This window comes from Seriola aureovittata, chromosome 9 (genome assembly GCF_021018895.1).
Source record: "Seriola aureovittata isolate HTS-2021-v1 ecotype China chromosome 9, ASM2101889v1, whole genome shotgun sequence".
Taxonomy (NCBI): domain Eukaryota; kingdom Metazoa; phylum Chordata; class Actinopteri; order Carangiformes; family Carangidae; genus Seriola; species Seriola aureovittata.
This window is the reverse complement of record NC_079372.1, coordinates 19,921,237-19,941,642: the sequence shown is the minus strand read 5'-3', so window position 1 is coordinate 19,941,642 and position 20,406 is coordinate 19,921,237. Positions and strand designations below refer to the sequence as shown.

The 20,406-nt window shown below is 41.7% G+C and overlaps 1 protein-coding gene across 6 annotated transcripts in view; it reads right to left on the bottom strand.

Moving 5' to 3' along the window:
• mib2 (MIB E3 ubiquitin protein ligase 2) overlaps positions 1-20,406 on the bottom strand; it is a 49,296-nt gene that overhangs the window by 23,375 nt on the left and 5,515 nt on the right. For 3 of the 6 annotated variants that reach the window (XM_056384609.1, XM_056384610.1, XM_056384611.1), the window contains 3 exons: positions 19,240-19,542; positions 11,193-11,588; positions 9,493-9,664 (listed from right to left, as the gene is read on the bottom strand). In XM_056384609.1, the coding sequence (XP_056240584.1) occupies positions 9,493-9,664; positions 11,193-11,588; positions 19,240-19,270 (599 nt within the window). In that variant the 5' untranslated portion in view covers positions 19,271-19,542. The remainder of the gene's footprint in view (positions 1-9,492; positions 9,665-11,192; positions 11,589-19,239; positions 19,543-20,406) is intronic. The other 3 variants (XM_056384608.1, XM_056384612.1, XM_056384613.1) reach the window with 1 other exon arrangement.

Below are 20,406 nucleotides of genomic sequence, written 5' to 3'. Positions count from 1 at the left end.
TTTAGTTTGCTGCATCTCTACACTGGCTGCCTGTTTATTTTAGGATTGATTCTATAATTGTTTTAATGAGATCCAGGGCCCCTGAACTTTGAAGTTACGTCCCTGTTTTATCTCATTTCTTAACACATCCATCATTTACAAAAGTATTCAGGTGTCAGTTGCATCCTGTTTGCTTGAGATGTGTCACCTGTGGCACAGAATAATAATAAAATATATAATAAATTAAAAAAGCTTTTATTGTGTGATCTCTTTTTAATCTCATTTACATTTTACTCTGATGTTTTATATTCGACTCGTGAAGCACTTTGTTACTTGTATTATTATTATTTAGGACAGAATACAACGTACAGTTTTTAAGGTTACACATTGATAATCAGTTAATCATTAAAATCTTATGAAATACAAATAAACAACATTTGCTGCATGACCCACGTTCATTTGGTGCATGAATCATGAACCAAGTGAACAAAATACTGTTGTCAAACAACATTCAATAAACAGATGGACAAAAAGAACAAATTCCAACAGATTACTACTGTTGATATTAGCGGTATCATGAAGAACACACATTTACACATTTAATATTTATCACCAAAACACACGAGTATCATAACATGTTGCACACGTTTCCAGCCTTACGATAATCTTTCTTTAAATTGTTTTGACACCTGAGTGGTTCACCTCAGTTTTCCTCTCTCTCATTAGCAGTGATTTCTACAGAGCTCGCTCTCTGCTGCGTCTGCCGGTCGAACACGACACACAGGGACATGCTGACACTGATCTATTGATCCAGCCTCTAACAACCACACACTGAAGTCAACAAGTCAAACCCTCGTTGACTTCCACTCTCACATCAAACTATCAATGCTGATACTGATATGTCTCCTGGCTCCGCCGCCTGGCAGACAACTTCTCTCTAGTTTGCTGAAGAGGATATCCTACTTCAGACAAGGTGCTTTTTCCTGCCAGGATTTCAGGATGATCGAAAACAAATCTCAACACAAAGCTGCCTTCTAAAAGTTGAGACAGTCACCTGCTCAGGATCTGACGTACCTTATGGTAAAGATTTGATCAGATCGTGGTGCAAAGGAGCTGCCTATTCCCATACTTTCTCGAAGAGATACTCGTCTTGATCAAACCGCAGCTTCCATCTCAAGCAAACACGGATGAAGTCAAAATCATATACAATCCAGTGTGATCAAAAGAAGAGGAGCCGTGTGAGAGCTGCAGTCCTCAGGGAGCCTCATGGAGGCTTTGCTGCCTCCACGTATCTCTCTAACACTGGAGTTAGGGTTAAAGTTAGCCTTGGCTAACCCCCCCCCGGACAGATTTGTCAGGTTCTCAGTTGCTGGAGCAGGAAACAAGTCGCACATTTGGTTCTTAACAGTAAATCTCAGTGTGGGTCTGTTCTGAGAACGGAGAGCAGAGCTTTGAGCCTAATCCCTGGACAGCAGAGCTATCAGGAAGCAGGCCACCACAGGGCAAAGCAGGGAGCATGTGTGTGTGTGTGTGCATCTGCATTAACGCCTATATTTATTTATAATGGAGATACAAGAGGAAACGCTGTAGATACAGCACATAGAGTCTGTATTTCTTCAATGAATTTGTGTTTTTTTTTGGTGTAATTGTCATAAGACTTACTAAAACAAAGTTGGTTATAGTAACAGACTTCCTGAACTCACAGTATTAAGGGGCCAAGGAGAAAATGTAACAAGGTGTGCCAATTTCCTGACGGCACAAAGCAGATTTAGTTCAGAACTGAAACGCGACCAAGAGAACTGTTAATGACGTGAAAGCTCATTCAGCATGAGAAGAGACAGCTCCTATAGCGTGACCCGAAAAATGATTTCAAAAGTAAAGAGGATGTGAGCGAACAGATGTCCTTGTTTCACGCCAGAGCAACGTGACCTCTGCGTCTGACGTGACGTGTTGTCTCTCAGGGAAGCGACTCTGACAAACACAAACAGCTCTTTCCAGGGATCAAGATTTCTAATCCTTCTCGGCCAGATGTCACCCCTGCTCCCAGACAGGATGATAACAGGAGACCTACACCTAGTGACACAACAGTCAGGTCAACAGTCAGCCAAGGGCTAGCTTTTAATCTTTGAAATAAAGCCAATGGGATTCACAGAACAACCACATGTTTATGATAGAACTACAGAGTGAGTTACACAAGGCTTGCGTGCTTTACATGAAATAAGGATTTGAGGACGAGGACAAACCAAGTTTAGCTTTAAGTTACGTTGAGCTAGCAGCTAACTTTACCCTTTTATATAGGTCTATACGGCGCTTTGCAAAAGTTTAAAAGCAAAGTGAGGATGCTTTAAAAATAACGCCATTTTTCTTCCTGTATACAGTTTGCTTACTCAGTTTTTCAAGGATCTTGGCAGGAATCAGAAGCAAGAAATCATCAAGAAAATGTGAAATCACGAGAGACGTGAGAGACCTCCTCTGGTCAAATCCTGATTTTATAACTGTGACGTCATCTGACAAAAATCACCAAACACATAAAGTAAAGACAAAGACTGAGCCGTGATTTCAGATGGATTTACTGTAACATGATCACTCCGAGAGAAAGTCAGAAGAGACAGACTCTTTCTTTTTTTTTTTTTTGTTATTTTTTCAGGCATTTGCTTATTACAGTCATAGTGAGAGAGAGAGGGTCTCAAACCCAAACTCAAAATCTGGAAGATGGACTATCTTTCCATTGGGATCCACAACAGTTTAGTCTTTATTTACTTCAAGTCCAGAACGTCGCAGACTTTTATTAGACGCAGGTTTTTAATGTCGAACTCTCTCTGTTTGATATGTAGAGTTGGTCATAGACGTTACTGATGACCTCACTCTCTCCTGCTCTCTCTGTTCGGTGTGTCTTATGTTTAGTTATTCCTCTGTCTCCTTTAGTAATAACATGGAATCAAAGTAGTTTATTTGCTGTGAAGGACACGAGGCTCAGTGTATTGGAAGTGCTCCTCCTCTTCTTCCCAGAGCAGCTGGGAAACCAGAGCGGCCTCGGTAGACCGCCACTGACCAGTGGTGGAAATATCATCAGTCACATAATTATAAATACATCAGAACATTGATTCATCATCTGTACCAACTTTGTTTTAATCCACACCTTCCATGTCAAACCCCCTGAAAGTCTTTTCAAATAGATTTATGAGGACAGCCATTTTGTGGTGGGAGTGGAAATGAGGAAGAAGTGCAAAATCAACATACATACATTTCAGACAAGAAATGAGCAGAGAAATTGTCATTTCTCCTAATAAAACCAAATTTAGCAGGAAAATCCAGTCAAATCTGACAGGGTCGCCCCGGTGGTTCACCTGGCAGAGCGCATACCATTTAGACTCAGTGACAACCGCAGTGGGCCTCTGCTGTATGTCACCCCATCTCTCTCTCTTCCCTAACTTTCCTCTCTCTCTCTCTCTCTGACTGTCTCTGTCATAATGAAGCCAGAAAGGGCCAAAAAATCATTTTGAAAGAAAAAAACAAAAAAATCTGGCAAGAAGACAGAGGGAGCAGTGGAAAACTCTGCAGGAGAGGAGTGGGGAGAGGCCGGTCAGATGTTTCTTAACTGTGACGACAGGGTGGGGAACTGAGGAGGTCTAGTAAAGCTTGATGTGCAAGGGAAGGATTACAAAACCGACTTGACCTGATACGTTCCCTAGAAAGTGCATGAGTGTTGTTTATGTGTGGAAGAGCCGATTAACCAACTGCATACCGACTATCTCCTCGTAAACATATGGCACACACATATGTCGCCCTGAGCGCTGTCGTCGTGCAAACATGTCTCCAAACGAACACAGTAAATAAACATCAATCATCGCTACCTCTCGGCGTCTGGTTCAGAGTAATTACACTGCAACAATAGTTTAATCAAAGTCATATCCTGAAGATTCAAGTCACAAACAATGGCCTCAGTCAGTGCAGAGGAAATATGCAACAACAGGAGTCACACAAGGTAACACCGGTTTATTCTGTGAATAAACTGCACATTGATTTGATCTGTATCCAGCACACGTTATCTAACACATGTGAGTTCTTGAAGGATGAAAATGTTAACATGCTAATCTGCACATCTGAGAATGCTACAATGCTAATCCAGTTAAATCTGTTGTGATTACAATGGAAGACACATGCACAGAACATCCAGCTCAGGTCTCGCACACCACGTCGCTGCAGCACTTTTAATAGTGTCGACAACTTCCCATTGCTCCCTCAGGACGCTAATAAAGTTTCTGCCTCCAGTGTGGTTATAAACTCCAAATAGATCTGCCCTGATTCAGTGGCCGTTAAACCCTCACACATGTTTGGTCCACATGAAAGGAGTCCCTTTTTTACCATGTTCAGGCCAAACCCGGTCTCCTCACATACACCGCTGCGGGCACAACGAGAAGTCACACTCATTATGAAACCGAGTTAAATTTGCCAAATATCAGTGTCTCATGACTGCCAGATTATAAATCAGTCTTTTGAAATGCTGTCAGCGAAATATGGGTCAGCTTGTCTGGAAATAAAGAAGTGCTGTGTGTTGGGTAGCACGAACTGCACAGAGCTCCTCTCTTTCACTCATCTGACGAGAGAAGAAGTGACTTTCATGTGATGTTCTCCCAGATGAAACACTCTGTCCCAGCGCCAGGCGACAATCACTCGCTCCGTTTTCACTGGAATTATGCAAAGATGTTCTTTGATAAAAAAGGATGAAGAGAGAACGCAAACACCCGGCGCTATGAATGAATAATTTCACGTTATTATGACGAGCAGCGAATTGTGAATTATATTGATAAAAATTCTCTCGTTTCATTTATTTATCTCGGCTGTGCTGCAAAAACCTGCAGACGTGCATTTGTTTTTATCACCGCTACCAGGCAAGCTCGGCACTGACTGGTGCTGAATGCAAATGCATGAATGAAATTCCTGTGTAAAAACTAATACTGGACCCAAAATGCACAAACACACACACACACACACATACACACATACACACACACACAAGTCATAGATGCAAGGATGTTTTTTACAGGACAGCAAAACAGCAAAACTGCTAATATTTTAAAATCTGGAAAAAGTGAAACAAGCCAAAAATCATTATAAACTATTCTTTAACATTTGACGTAAGTTTTCATTTCATGCAAAACAACCTAGTTTCCTCCAGTTGAGAAACGTTGCTAAAATAAGACAGATCCAGAGAAAAAATCATCCATGTTCTGCAATTCACTGTTCACTTCCCTAAATCGTTCTTCTGTGTCTCTGTTGGAATACACAGCGTAGCTCACATATTACACCAAGTGTTTATAAATCTACACTGGTAAGTTATTTTTTGGGGGCATTTGTGCCTTTATTGTGATATTCACAGTGAGAAAGAGAGACCGGACAGTCAGGGGACGACATGCAGCAAAGACCCGCCTGTCAGACTCGAACCCATGGCCGCCGCGGTCAGGACTAAGCCTTCGTGGTGCGCGCTCCACCAGGTGACCCACCGAGGCGTCGCTTTTTATGTGTTTGTCAAATGTTATTACTGTAAAGCACCTTGTAACCCAGGTTTCAAAAGCTGCTTTATAAATAAAGTTTTACTTACTTACCCTGTGGGTGAGATTTCAATACAATTTAACACTAAAACAGTTTGTTCACTAACAATAGTTGATACAAATACGTTTTTATAAAAGCTGGAATTAAATTTTGACTGATGAACAGGAGAAATGAAAGGAATGAAAGGAAGACTGAGTGGAGCAGTGCTACGGCTGAGTGGATGATGAGATGGAAAAAATCATGATGGAGTTTATGCAAATGAGTTCACAGCACTGCCGTCAGAAACTACATATGTGGTGGCCAGTGATGAACCACCATCCTACACACCGTCTAAAGAGTCATAGCCGCTCTGTACAGAAGACTTCATCCACATCACGGCTGCCTGACTCGACTTCAGATGAGTCACAGGCCTCTTTGCCACTTGTGGACATTAATATACCGTTCATGTTTCAGGCGCCATAAAAATAATCTCCCTGAGCGCCGCGGTGAGGAGAGAGGCCCGGTGCGTTATCAGTGAGGTCAGTTCATTCACAAGTTCTTGAATGGAGCTCAATTTTCTCAATATCACTCAGATTAGTGAAACTAATTAAAGGGATGCCAACATTTTGAAAGGCAATATTCATCCATTTGAATAACGTAGCACTAAATCGCCCTACAATAGTATTTCATAAATAGGTTTTTATGCAGCTTATTGTGTGTTCTTACCACAAAAACATAAAATGTGCTGTTTAACTTCTGCTTGAGACACATTTCACTTGTGCTTTTATTGTGACCTCTGCGAATGTCAATTAAATTATTATTTATTACAGCGGGAAGCAGGAAGTTATAAGCTCTTAAAACTAGAAAAGGTTTATTGTAGAACAACTGAGCAACAGCATTTCATTACATCATCACATTACACATTTAAACGGTAGCACTGATATTAAGGTGGCTCAATCCAAAGAAAGAAGGAAGTCAGTTATTTTTAGTTTTCTAGGTTTAGCTCTGTCTCACTCAGATGTTACACGCCACAGTTTCATGGAATAACAAACAACCTCTAAATAACTCAGATTAAAAGGCACAGATGATAATCGTGTCACTATTTGATTTGATATTTTAAAAAGGTCTCTGTCCATCTGTATTTTGATTATAGATCAGGTCTAGGTTCTATATTAATACTGTGAAAGTATCAAAGCCTCAGTCCACAGAGAAATGCGCACAGCCTGTATTCAGAAACTGAGCCTTAAAACCAGCCGTCAGGACTTCTGGAACTTTGTGATGTCACAACAAAGCAGTCACCAAGCCCCGCCCACCTGGACCCCCCATCCTAACCTTACAGGATTTGTTTTTTTCTAAGTGTTTTTACCTGAAATCTGCTTTATTTTTATTGGTTCACTCAAAAAACAGTCAGCCAATCAGAAGAGAGGCTCAGAGCCTCCTCTCTTCTGATTGGCTCACCGACCTGTTGTTACTAGAGCTCCAGAGAGAAGCCTGAGAGAGGAGATGTAAAACTACAAATACATCTTCTTATGGATCAACACTTCAAATAAAACACAGAAGAAGGAGAAGAGTTTTTTTTCTTTTCCAGACTATCTGCTCTAATCAAGTTTCAATTTATTTATAAATCAAGATATCCTGAAACCGAAACTGTCAATACTGTAAATTACTGAAAATCATCATTTACTTAAATTTTCATCAAGATAAGAAGAAAATTTTTACCAATTCACTGAAATGAAGATTGACTCAAAGCTGTGACCTGTTTGGACGCTCACCATGAAAAACACTATCACCTAAATGAAGGACACAGCTGAGCCAAACAACATTTGGGCCTCAATGACAAATCAATAGTTCTGGTGGGAAAGAGAGGAGGGAGACAAAACGAGATTCCAACTACTGTCAGAGTGATGGAACGATCACTGCGCTGGTCTGTCTCACTGGAAGAGGCCGGGTTTCACCAAGAGCTCAAACCCGCTGCGAGTCCACGAGGTACACAATCAAACACACACCAGACCGCCATCACAGCAAATGAAAACAGGAAGTGAAAAGATACTGGGTTCAAAATCATGACCAGGAAAGATCCGAAGCTAAGGTGTAACAATTCGTCCGTTGCACTGCAATTAAACTATAAGAATAACAAATTAAAACTGTGAATTTGTTCTCCTGTCTGGGGCTTTAACGAACACACACTTTTGACTCCTGACCGATTCAAATAACCGTTTTTTAAACTCACATTGAAGCTGAAGAGCGACGAGTCATGATTCACGCACCTATTTGCAGCGGGGACGACAGACGCAGGAGAATAAATGGAGCAGCGTTGGACCTGGACCAGGATGAACTATAGAGGAAATCTGGGTCATACATATCACCTCGTTAAAATGAGAACAGGCCATCCAGCTGACATTCAGACGGCGCCCGCGGCAGTTTGGAGCTTTACTGTGAACTGATGCAGAAGAGTGGATTCTGAAAGGAGAACTCACTCCAGTAAATGTGGACACACAGAGAGAGGACACGTGGAATCAGCCGGCTCAAACATCTACCCACGGCGAGGCCGAGCGAGGTTTTCGACGAAGATAACCAAGTACTTCCTGCTCAGTGCGATTAATTATAATTTAACTGCGCTTCCTGCTCATGTACATGAAGACTTCAGTCTCTTGCCTTCTCTTCCACACACAACCCTCGCTTCGGTTTTTATTCTGGATTCATTATGTCGTCTTTTTTTTTTTAATTTGTCCTCACACAACTTTCCTCTCACTCGCTGTCACTGGGTTTATTTTTTGTGAGGGAGAGAAAGAAGGAGCGCTAGTTTTTGATGCAGCTGAGAATGATCTGACATTCAGAAATGAGGTCGCGTTGAGAGTTATGAATCGAGATAGCGATTTTAACTTATTCAGCAGAGCGACTGACGTGTTACTGTAGCTCTAATAACCACCATGGCACCTGTTCAGGAGTCGTTGGTTAATATCAAACATTATTTACCTTACTCTCATTTATCTGTTGGCTAAACTGCACTGTGATTGACAAAAATAAAGTGAAACCTGATGTAATCACAGATAAAACGTTGGCTGTTGGTTAAAAGTACTTAAGGAAAAGAGAGCAGACGCAAGACACCTCCTCCCCTCGTCTCTCATCCCTTCAGAATAAATACCTGAGTTTAAGAAGTGTTTAACCTTGTTAACGTCCATATGATGTTTTTATATATTACAAGACATATGATGAGTGAAATAATCATCAACACCATGACTCAGTGTTTCCAATGACAGTCTCATAAAAACAGATTCAGGGTTTCATACGTCACAAACCCAAGGAACCAATCCTGTCAACTTGTGGGGACAGGGGGGCGGGGCTAAATAAACCTGACACCTTGTCAATACAGAGAGAGAGAGAGAGTTAGCATTAGCACAACTGCTAACACTGTGTCAGCCACTGTCAGTTACAAGCTAACAAACAACATAAACACTAACTGCTAACCGCTCTGAAAAGATGCTAACTAGCTAAACGTTCTGACCCGTCTGCTAGTCTCTGGTTCTGGTCTCCACAGACTCCTCCTCTGAGTCTGGGTCTGACTGAGGCTCAAACATGCAGCTGAGTCTGAGGTGGTGGGCGGGGCTCAAGGCCTGATCCAGATTTCTCAACCAGGAAGTAAGAGTAGATGTGCTTCACACCCAGTTTTTATGTGTGAAATAAAAACTAAAATATGAATCACAGCAGAGGATTTTCACAGAGTTTAAAACAACGAGAAACTTTAACTGAGAAGAAAACGGCCAGAGATCTTAGTTTACCAGCAGAAACCTGAAATTAACTAAAGAAACTAAAGGAAGTTAAATGGAGGAAGCAGCACCAATAAGAGCTTACCTCGTCTGACTCTGAATTTGAACAGAGCGAGCTAGTCAAACAGTGACGTGGTGACGGGCGACACCATAATTAGAATTTAAATGAGGAGGGGGGGTTGTGCCAGGGGGAAAGCGGCGGTGCGGTACTCACGGCTGGGAGTGCGCCGTCTCGTAGCGCTCGAACGCGTGGCTCAGGTCGTGCTTGTTGTTCATGTAACACTGGGTGCACAGGTCGTAGTCGAAGCACACCTTGCACTTCCATCGCATTCCCATGATGCCGTGCTTCTTGCAGCTGTCACAGATGATGTTGGAGTGACGCACGCCTGGAGGGGAAGGAGAGGGGAGCGGAGTCATCAATTTAAAATGTCTGAAGTCTCTGTTTCTGTTTCTTTCTATTGGATTTCTGCAAAGAAATTCATGTCAGGTAAGAATTTGTCATGTGCTGTGTAGAAAGTATCTATGTCTTTCCCGTATACAAGTCACTGAAGCAGACAAGACGTATGTCATGTCTTTACAGATGTCACTTATCACAATGGCTGATATCATGAGATGTGGAAGAGCTGAGGCACAAACAGCATGACAACAACGCCCCCTCCCCCTTCGCCCCTCATCCCTCCTCCTCCTCTTTCGCTCCATTAATTGAAAGATCGGCTTCTCGGGCAGAAAAATGTCACTTTAAATGGAGCAAAAATGGTAATGAGTCCTTCATTAATGTGTGTGTCATTCAAGTCCTAAATAGAGCTGGATGGCTGACGATGAAAAATGGTTCTTTACAGTTACATGCTTACTCGAAAATGGGCATTGTGAATGCTGCGTGAACAATCACAATGAACGAGATAAACATGGAGAAACGGCTTTTCAACACGGACGAGGCTCAACAGCGAACTGTGCGATTCTTCATCAGGAGTCTGTGAAGAGTTCTAAACAGTTTGACTTTAATAACAACGATTTTTTAAAAGATTTACTGAGCAATTAATACAGGGGAAATGAATGCCATCAAAACTTTACAGTGGGTCTGCAACAACTAAATGTGACTTATTGTTTGTGAAACAAAAACGGGAAAAGGGAGGGAGACTTAATTAGAGCAGAAAGGGGACTGGGAGGATTTATGGGAGCCACAATGGAAAACTTCATAGAGAGAGAGGTTTGTTGGAAAAACCTCATCAGGTTCTTCAGGCTTCCTGTTTCAAAGACTCGTCGTATAATTGTCCAGTTGCTGCGAGTTATTATCATATAATCCGGTCCAGCAGGAGGTTTCATTAAAATGTTTGTCCTGCTCCATAAAAACCATTATAGTGGCTCAAACCAGAAACACCAGTACAACTGACTGGGTCAGCATTATTCATGATATTCTGGTTCTGTTTAGCTCAGTGTCTATCTATTGTTTTAATACAATGATTAAGCGCCACATCAGCTACAATAAAAACAGCATTTAAAATTAATTAATATTTAATTTGGAAAAAACACTTTGGCACAAAAAGACAAAGTTGATCCTGAGTGGCTCTGAAGAAAATGGGTTTTAAAGCTGCAACCAACATCTTTGTAAAAGTACTAGCAAGAATCATCGAACGATTGATCACGTTCTTAGTCTTGTTTATTTATTCTGTGATTGGACATTTCCTGATTTGAAAGATGGTTTCGCTTGTTTTGAACTTTATTTCATTAAAACAAAGTTCTGCTTTGTTAAGATGAAAAAGGTTTTGTAGAAAAAACATTTAAACTTTAATTTAATGTTTACTGTAACATATAAAAAGTATTGTTCTGGTCTCATACCAAACCTCAGATATGGTTTTCATAGCAGTAATGACAAATTTGAAATGAGACCTAATGACCCTCGTCTTCACTTCTTACCGATTTGAGCGTTGTCATAGAGCAGCAGGTCGTAGGCACCCTGGTATCCAGTGCGGTAGTTGGTGCGTGTGCCGCTGTCCCACTGCACCACCACCGTCTTGTCTGGTGTGGTGGTGCTGCCCTGCCGCCCGATCTCCACCACAGTCCCCACGTGGCCCTCGCCATCGTCCTGGTTTCCCCACTTCCAGTCCAGGCCGCGCACCACGCGCATGCCCACCTCCATGCTGCCTCTGTCGGGGCCTGGCCTGGGGGCTGAGCGCAAGGGGCGGGGCCTGGCGGCTCTGTCACTCCCGCTGCTGCGCCGCTGAGGCTTGTGAGGGGCGGGGCCGGCTCGTGCCGATGATATTGCGGGCAGGGACGGCACCAGGGGTGTTTCCGGGAACAGATCAGGGGTCACTGGAGGTCAAAGGAGATAGAAGGTCAATGGAAACACGGAAACAAAGACACAACAATGACAGTGCAGTAAAAAGTCAGAACTAAACATAAACAGCTGATCCCTGCGAACCTGTCACAGCTTTACAGGAGCCTCAGAAAACTTAGGGTCCATGCATGTTGTCTGACTACGTGTCTGTCAGTCGCTGTTGAGGGATTAATAAAGCAACATGCCAGGTGTCTTATTAATTTTCCGAGCTGTGTTCTTCTCTTCGCTAGTGGATCGTTCACAGGAAGCCTCGCTGTGTGTCATGGCACATTTCTGGAGAGAGCAGCTGGACTCGACTGCTACGCCCTGCTGAGCTAATCAAGCCCTGACCTGACACACACACACAGACACACACACACACACACACACACACACACACACTTGTACTGTGAGTTTGTTCTGACATCCATAGCAGGACAGTCTATGGGCTTCATTCATGCTCTAAACCTGAATCATAACACACAACGTCTTCAAGCTAATGAGCAAAAACTCTGTCAGTGACAATGCTCAGTACTCTGCACATCTCAGGTATCTACTGGACCTACCTGGATCTCATTATAATTCCTACAATAACCTGAAAAGCCTAGAATTGAACTCCTGGAGTGTGAAGACTGCAGATTTTGAATGGCTGCTCAAAACAGGAAGGAAGCAGCATTTCTGTGGGAGCTTGAGTCAGCGATACGGAAATGAACCTTTGCTAAGGAGCACGACCAGCAGCATTAATCACATGTGACGCATCAGAAGATATTCTTTCACACTCTCACATCAATTTAAAACTGATTTAAAAGCACTTCCTGCAGAGCTATGTAGAATTACTTGTGAGGTTGCAGAAAGGGAAAAAACAAAAACAGCAGCTAACATTTGTCCATATAACTACAGCTCCGAATAACAAACCACAAAAAGCACGTTGTGTGTTTACGCCTCTTTCCTAAAAACGGCGATAAAAGAAAGAGGAAAGTTTGCCGACGATATCTGCAACACGAGGAAGGCAGACCATGATAAAAAATCTTTCAGCTAAGTGCTGTTAAACCAGGCTGACACACAGTGCCTGCAGAAAGTAGAGCACACGTCCTAATTGCTGTCACTTCTCATCGTAAGGACGGACTCACCCTCACGGTTCCTGCTTTGTATTAACAGCCCATACAAACAAATTCACAGCACCTGTAAAAGTCCCATAACCTGAAATCAAAGTCCCATGTTTGTCAGAAAGCTCGCAGATCTGAGCACCTCACCGAACAGACGGTGCTGGTAATCCATCATTTCCCTGTTTACAAGAGGCACTAATCTAAATTAGAAGGACAATGAAGAGACTTAAGCCTTTTTTCTGTGGACGGAGAACAAATGATCTACGAACACTGGTGTGGACAGGAAACTTTCAACATGTTTCAACGCCGTCTTAAAAGTTCATCCACATTCGTCTGAGAATAAGCCAAAAAAACAAAAAAAACAACCTCCATTCACCTGGCACCTTTCACCCGATGTGCTCTTTGGTATAAACAGCCTGACAGTTCAGCCACAGGGTTTACTTACAAAAAAAGATCTTTCAATAACAGGGAGGGCAGATGTCTGTAATGTGGCCGAGATTACACGCGCATGCTTATCAAGATTACAATGTCATTTAGGTATTAAAGGCATCTGCTTAAGCATGAAAACATATGGGATGCCGGGGATCAAAGGAGGGAAAGCAGCCTGCTTATACTCCGTTTTCTGTCCAAAATGACAGCTTAGCCTCTTTTATGCACTGGAATAATATCCCAGCCAGTCATTTATCGTTTCAGCGTGAAGCGGAGAAGCTGTCAGGAGGAGTGGACGGCTTCTCACACACACACACACACACACACACACACACACACACACACACACACACACACACACACACACACACACACACACACACACACACACACACACACACACACACACACAATGCAGGAAATACCGAGTTCAGAAAGGCCTTACTTTTTAAAAAATGTTTTGCAGTAAAGCAGGAGCACAGTGTTGCATTCTGGGTTGAGGAATTGTTTTACAGACACAGACAAAGAAAAAAAAAAAACCTAGAAAACCTAACCTCCCACCTACATTTAAAACAGCTCCGCTACCAACTACCCCCCCCCCCCCACCCACCCACCCACCTCACCCGCACTGCCGCTCCACAGAGAATCCAAGCTGAACACTGATATCTTTATTAAACAGACCAGGACTGGTACCGACAAGCAGACACAACACAGGGGGGGGGGGGGGGGGGGGGGGTCAGGGGACGACTACCCACACAACAAGCTCCTATCCCACATCTACAGGGATCCACACCGATTCTGTGCTGCCAGCTTTTATCTTTTGTCTCTCTAACAACATCATTCAGAAATACACACTGTGTGAATCCCACAGCTCAAGCTGCGTTTGGCATTTGCGAAGAAAAGTTCTTTATCAAAGATGTCATCACATGTTCCACTTCACATGTAATCTGCATGATTAAATGTCCCTGTGGGTTATTGTGTGTTGGACAAACGTCATGTTCACTAAAACAGAGAATATGTGAACGCGAGAGCTCCATAAGATAGAGATTACACAACAGGAGTTCGTCATTTTTAAACATGACATCTCAACATTTAGGGGTTGAAAAGGAGCCTCTACCTGAAAGAGGTGGTAACATTGATGAAAGACGCAGACTTGATATTCATTTTGCAAAGGACTGAATGATGAGATCCACTGTCAGGTTAAATCTATCTAATCTAATGCCTCTCTTGTATTTTGTATATTTATATATGCTGTTATATATATATATATATTGGACGATCAATAAATTGTGATGCTGAGCAAGAGCAGTGTGCAGGATGTTCTTCTTTGCAAGGCAAAAATATTTGATAAAAATATCTTTTTAAATCCCAATGCATGTTTTTTTGTGTGTGTGTCTGCAGATGGTCACTTCCAGAAAATCTTCTTTGCACATAAAATGTAGAGAGATAATAAAATTGAAAACCAAAACTACATCTTTAAACGCAGTAAGCGATAAAGATGTTACTACTGGATGAAATTTGAGACCATGAAAACAGAGAAGAGTGAAGCAGCCTCACAAGCGTTGCAGAGTAAAGAACCTGCAGGTTTTACCACAAACAACTTTCTGCAAGTTTTTCAAGACAATGTTTAGGAGCTTAAAGATATAAAAGATAAATAAATGCGGATGTAAAAGTAACAGTTCTCTAAACACAACAAGTGTTTGCACAAACACACCTCAGGTCTGAACTTCAGGTCTTGTATTTACACTTCCTTGTATTTACGTAAGAACTTCCATATCTGGTGTGTAACGTTATCTGCAGCAGCCATCGGGCTGAACTCCAGGACTGTGCCGACGGACGTGATGACAAAAATTGTTATGGATGTTTTCTAGTTCACCAACTGTCAGGAGCACATTCAACGCTGAACTGAAAATCACTGAAATCTTGAAGATGATTTAAGTGGTCTACCTGAAACTGTAACATAAAACCGTCTACTTCTAAAGTGAAATATCAAAGCCTTTTATTTTTTAAAAAGAAAACAAATTCAAATTTTACATCTGTCCAAAAACATTTTTAAATGTATTTTGTTAAATGTTTTGGACATTAAACCAGATCCTGTTTCTAATATTAAACTTCAGATCATATTTAGATCTTTGTTTAACGTAGCTCATGATCAAGGGAGCAAAGGAAAGTGCTTTGAGATTTGAGATGACACAACAGGTAAAACAGATGCCATCATATTGATTTAATGTGCAGCACATGGTCGGCAAAGAACCGGCATTTGATAAAAGTGTGAGAACAGGCAGCTTTATAAGCATGAGCCATTAAAATGTTGTTGTATGAAAACGTTTGGCAGGAAGCTGTTATAAATAAATCCAACAAAAGTCAAATTTTACCAGCAGCTATGACGGATTAAAGTGTCCAGGTGTCAGTTTCACTTCTTTTCAACGACGCAGGAAAACATCCATGTGGATACAACAGGTGCAGCTGCAGCATGAGCCCTGTTCATCCAGAGGTTGGCTGTCCAGTCTACATTCCTTCTACTTTTCTGTGTGTGTGTGTGTGTGTGTGTGTGTGTGTTTGTGTGTGTGTGTGTGTGTGTGTAGAATGACCAGGCCACCTGTGTTGCTGAAATGTCGCTGCCAATCTGCAACTGAGGGCTGAGACAGGCAGGATTACAGCTTTCTGCCTGCAATAACAGATGGACTGGCTTCCGTCACACACACACACACACACACACACACACACACACACACACACACACACACACACACACACACACACACACACACACTGCTGTGGGCCAATCTGGGAGGGCAACGTCAACCTCCTTCACACAAACAACCAGGCGCTCGACCACAACAACAAATGCAAGGACTCAATCAAAGTTTTCAATATAAAAAACACTACATAACTAAATACTATATAGTACAGTACTAAGTACTAAGTAAATGTACTTCATTACTGTCTACAGTGATCTGTCTTTGTACACATTTCCCCTCACTGAGACCACACAGTGTTAAGTGTAGTGCTGATAGACTGGGATCCCACCCGTCCCACGTGATCCTAATCTCCCCTGAACGAGAGGAAGTGAGACGGTGGAACTGTGAATCTTGCAGGTGCAGCACAGGAACACAGTCCATCACCAAACTCTGCTGCTGGTCTGAGGTAATTGCACAAAACATTTCAGAATCAAATATTAATAATAATAATAATAATGATAATAATAATTATAACAGTACACATGTCCCTGTTACCCCGGAGCGACAAACTACCTACAGACATTGAAGGTTTCACTGAAGGCGGAGACACATGACAAGTGATAAGCAGATAAGCATATTTGTAGTTCTTTATCCAACCTACAGACAGATCCGGTTCTGAACACTGATAATAATCACTGAGCAGCTTCAACATGGAAAATGAGTCAGCAGTATTAATATCATTATCATTATTAATATTAGTGGCAGAACCGGAGCCATTAGATACAGCGTGTGCTGCTCGGGCTGTACGTGCTGTGACACGTGGTCTGACTGGTTTGTGTCCTCACTCCTAATGTCTAATAAGAACAGGCTGTTGAACGAGAGTGTAATCTACACGCGAGCTCTATGAGTTCAGCCTCATCAGCCTTAATATCAGCCTGCTGCAACTGGTTTGTGTCAGAAACATCTGGTGGCCCAGGGACTGATGGGAAAAATCAATAAGGACCCTGAGTACATAACACATTTACAAAGATTTCTTCAGAGTGGGCGAGTGGCTTAAAATAACACTCTCCACTTCAGGCTTCTGCTTGGCTCTACCTACCTCCTCTCAAACCTCACTCAAAACTGGACTTATGTGGGAAATGACTCACATTGATCACGTGTAATTAAACAAATAAACAATTGTTTACAACATTGTAGTGCTGCACAATTAATCAAAATATAATCATAATCACAATATGGCAAAGTGCAATTTCCAAATCACAGGAGCTGCAGTTTTCTTTCTTGATAAAGGTAAAATGTGTCATGACATTGTTGTGCATTGTGCATTACAGCCTACAAATCAAACTCTCCAGACATAAAGGTTTGTTTGGTACAAGATGATCACATCAGCGTCAGCGTCAGTAAAATGTAAAAACGATAATTTCCAACTGAAATCACAATATCTGCCAAAATAATCACAATATGATGTTGTTTTTTCACATATTGTGCAGCCCTACTACAAAGCACTTTAAAAATGAATTTGTTGGTTACTCTTGGTCATTTTAGATTCTTAATCTCTGACCTTTTAATTTCTGTTTGTACCTGTTTTAGTTGATTCTTGTCATTACATTATTTATTAATTGTATTTTTACGTTTGTTCTTTTTAAACTGGTATTTTTATCTACTCAACGTCTTTGTAAATGAGGGATTTACCCTCAACGATTTTAATTAAAGACATATAAATGTAGATATATACAGCGCGTTCCAAATTATTTTTGTAGTTATTTTTCTATTTTCCTAAATAGTCGATGCAAATGACAGCCAGTATAATTTTCAAGTCATCAACCGTTAGAGTATAATTAAAATTTTACTGAACAAACCTCCCAATGATAACAGTATTTTTTTTTAAATAAAAAAGTAAAAATGCACTGTTCCAAATCATTATGCACAATAGAGTTTCAAAACATTTTATAGGTTGTAAAGAACCAAAAATGGTAATTTGTTGAATTTGCAGCATTAGGAGGTCATATTTACTGAAAACTATTTAAATCAAAAACATCTTAACAGGCCAAGTTACATGTTAACATAGGACCCCTTCTTTGATATCACCTTCACAATTCTTGCATCCATTGAACTTCTGAGTTTTTGGAGAGTTTCTGCTTGAATTTCTTTGCAGGATCAGAATAGTGTCCCAGATCTGCTGTTTTGATGTGAACTGCCTCCCACCCTCATAGATCTTTTGCTTGAGGACGCTCCAAAGGTTCTTAGTAGGGTTGAGGTCAGGGGAAGATGGGGGCCACACCATGAGTTTCTCTCCTTTTATGCCCATAGCAGCCAATGACACAGAGGTGTTCTTTGCAGCATGAGATGGTGCATCGTCATGCATGAAGATGATTTTGCTACAGAAGGCAGGGTTCTTATTTTTGTACCACAGAAGAAAGTGGTCAGTCAGAAACTCTACATACTTTGCCGAGGTCATTTTCACACCTTCAGGGACCCTAAAGGGGCCCACCAGCTCTCTCCCAATGATTCCGGCCCAAAACATGACTCCGCCACCTCCTTGCTGACGCCGCAGCCTTGTTGGGAAATGGTGGCCATCCACCAAACATCCACTACTCCATCCATCTGGACCATCCAGGGTTGCACGGCACTCATCAGTAAACAAGACTGTTTGAAAATTAGTCTTCATGTATTTCTGAGCCCACTGCAACCGTTTCTGCTTGTGAGCATTGTAGGGGTGGCCGAATAGCAGGTTTATGCACAACTGCAAATCTCTGGAGGATCCTACACCTTGAGGTTCGCGGGACTCCAGAGGCACCAGCGGCTTCAAATACCTGTTTGCTGCTTTGTAATGGCATTTTAGCAGCTGCTCTCCTAATCCGATGAATTTGTCTGGCAGAAACCTTCCTCATTATGCCTTTATCTGCACGAACCCGTCTGTGCTCTGACTCAGCCACAAATGTCTTTACAGTACGATGATCACGCTTAAGTTTTCGTGATATATCTAATGTTTTCATACCTTGTCCAAGGTATTGCACTATTTGACGCTTTTCGGCAGCAGAGAGATCCTTTTTCTTTCCCATATTGCTTGAAACCGGTGTATATATATATATATATATATATATATATATATATATATATGTTTGTTTGGTACAAGACCAAACAAAAATCAAATCATCATCATATTCAAATTTTAACTACATTGCCATTTTCAAATACTGTCACCTTCGTCCTAAACCGTCCCTCCAGAGTCCGATGGCTGCAACTAAATATTCAAAAAGCAACTTGATACCAGCAGAATTGTTCCTATCAGCAAAGTTTATCCCTGGAGCCTTTTACAAAAACTCACACCACAGCAAAGCAGAGCAGAGCAGAGCATGTTCCCTGAGAAGACGTCCTGTACTGTACATTTCAGATTATCACATCAAATCACTGTGAATTCTCATACTCACTCCCCATGATCTTCAGCCCACTTTTAAACATGTTGGCCGCCTGCGTGTATGATTCCCAGTTCAGTCGTTAACGCTGCTGTTGTCCCAGTTCTGAAATCCTGAGTGTCACGAAGCCGTCATCCCACTAACAGGGGATCAAACCCTTTTCTGGCAAATTCTTAGTATTTGGTTTGATATGAACTTTGCCCTTTGTTTTGGAACATGCTGTTTTTTTTGTTTTTTTCCTCCGCTTGGTTGGTTGATTTTTTTGTTTTTTTAGCCTGGTAGATGTTGCTCAAGGACTGAACAGGCCTATCGCATTATCTGAAAAAAGAAAAAAGAAGCTGTGAGCGCATTACCGACGCTTGAAGAGGACTGAGTGTTTCAGGTAAAGACATTATGTTGAATCATAACGATGCATTGTTGTGGGGAAGCTTTGATCATTTCCTGTGTTTGCTAACGCTAACCCTAGTCTCTTGTAAGATGAGCCAGATCCACATAACTCTACAACTCCAGACTGCAGGGCTCTCTATCAGCGTCCAAGCTTAGACCTCAAGTCAAACGTCATGTCAAAAGTCAATATTGAATCACATGTTGCTCCCTGTGCATTAAGCTCCCAGCGTGAACCAACTTCACCTGAGGCAAACACTGAAAGCGTTCAGTCTTATCTCGGCTCTGCCTGAATCATTTCATTCAGAGCTCCAGAGATGAACACAATCATCGTCCTTGAATGACTCCTCCCACCGACACTGTGTGATTAAAGTCTGTGATTAAAGTCTGTCTGTCACCTTTGTCAACATGATGTAGTTAACAACCATGTGCCAGATGTTGTAACAGCTACTTCTAATAAACTCTAATATTAACTTTATTTTGTATGGCACCTTTTAAAAACAGAGAGCAACAATGATCGTCAGGACAAATGATATATTTCAATATAAATAAGGACAATTAGAGGGAGCAGATGCCGTATAGAAACACACACACACAGTAAAAGCAATAAAAGGGTGACATGAAGAAGATAAAAAGATAAAAATACGATAAAAAAAGATGTAATCACATAAAGAATTCCTCGCTAAACATGCTGTGATCAGGCCACACACTCAGACCCAAAAACTACTTGCACAACTCTGACATTAACACACTTTACGACGACTGCGAGGCAACGTCTGCAGGTCAGGACCAACTTGA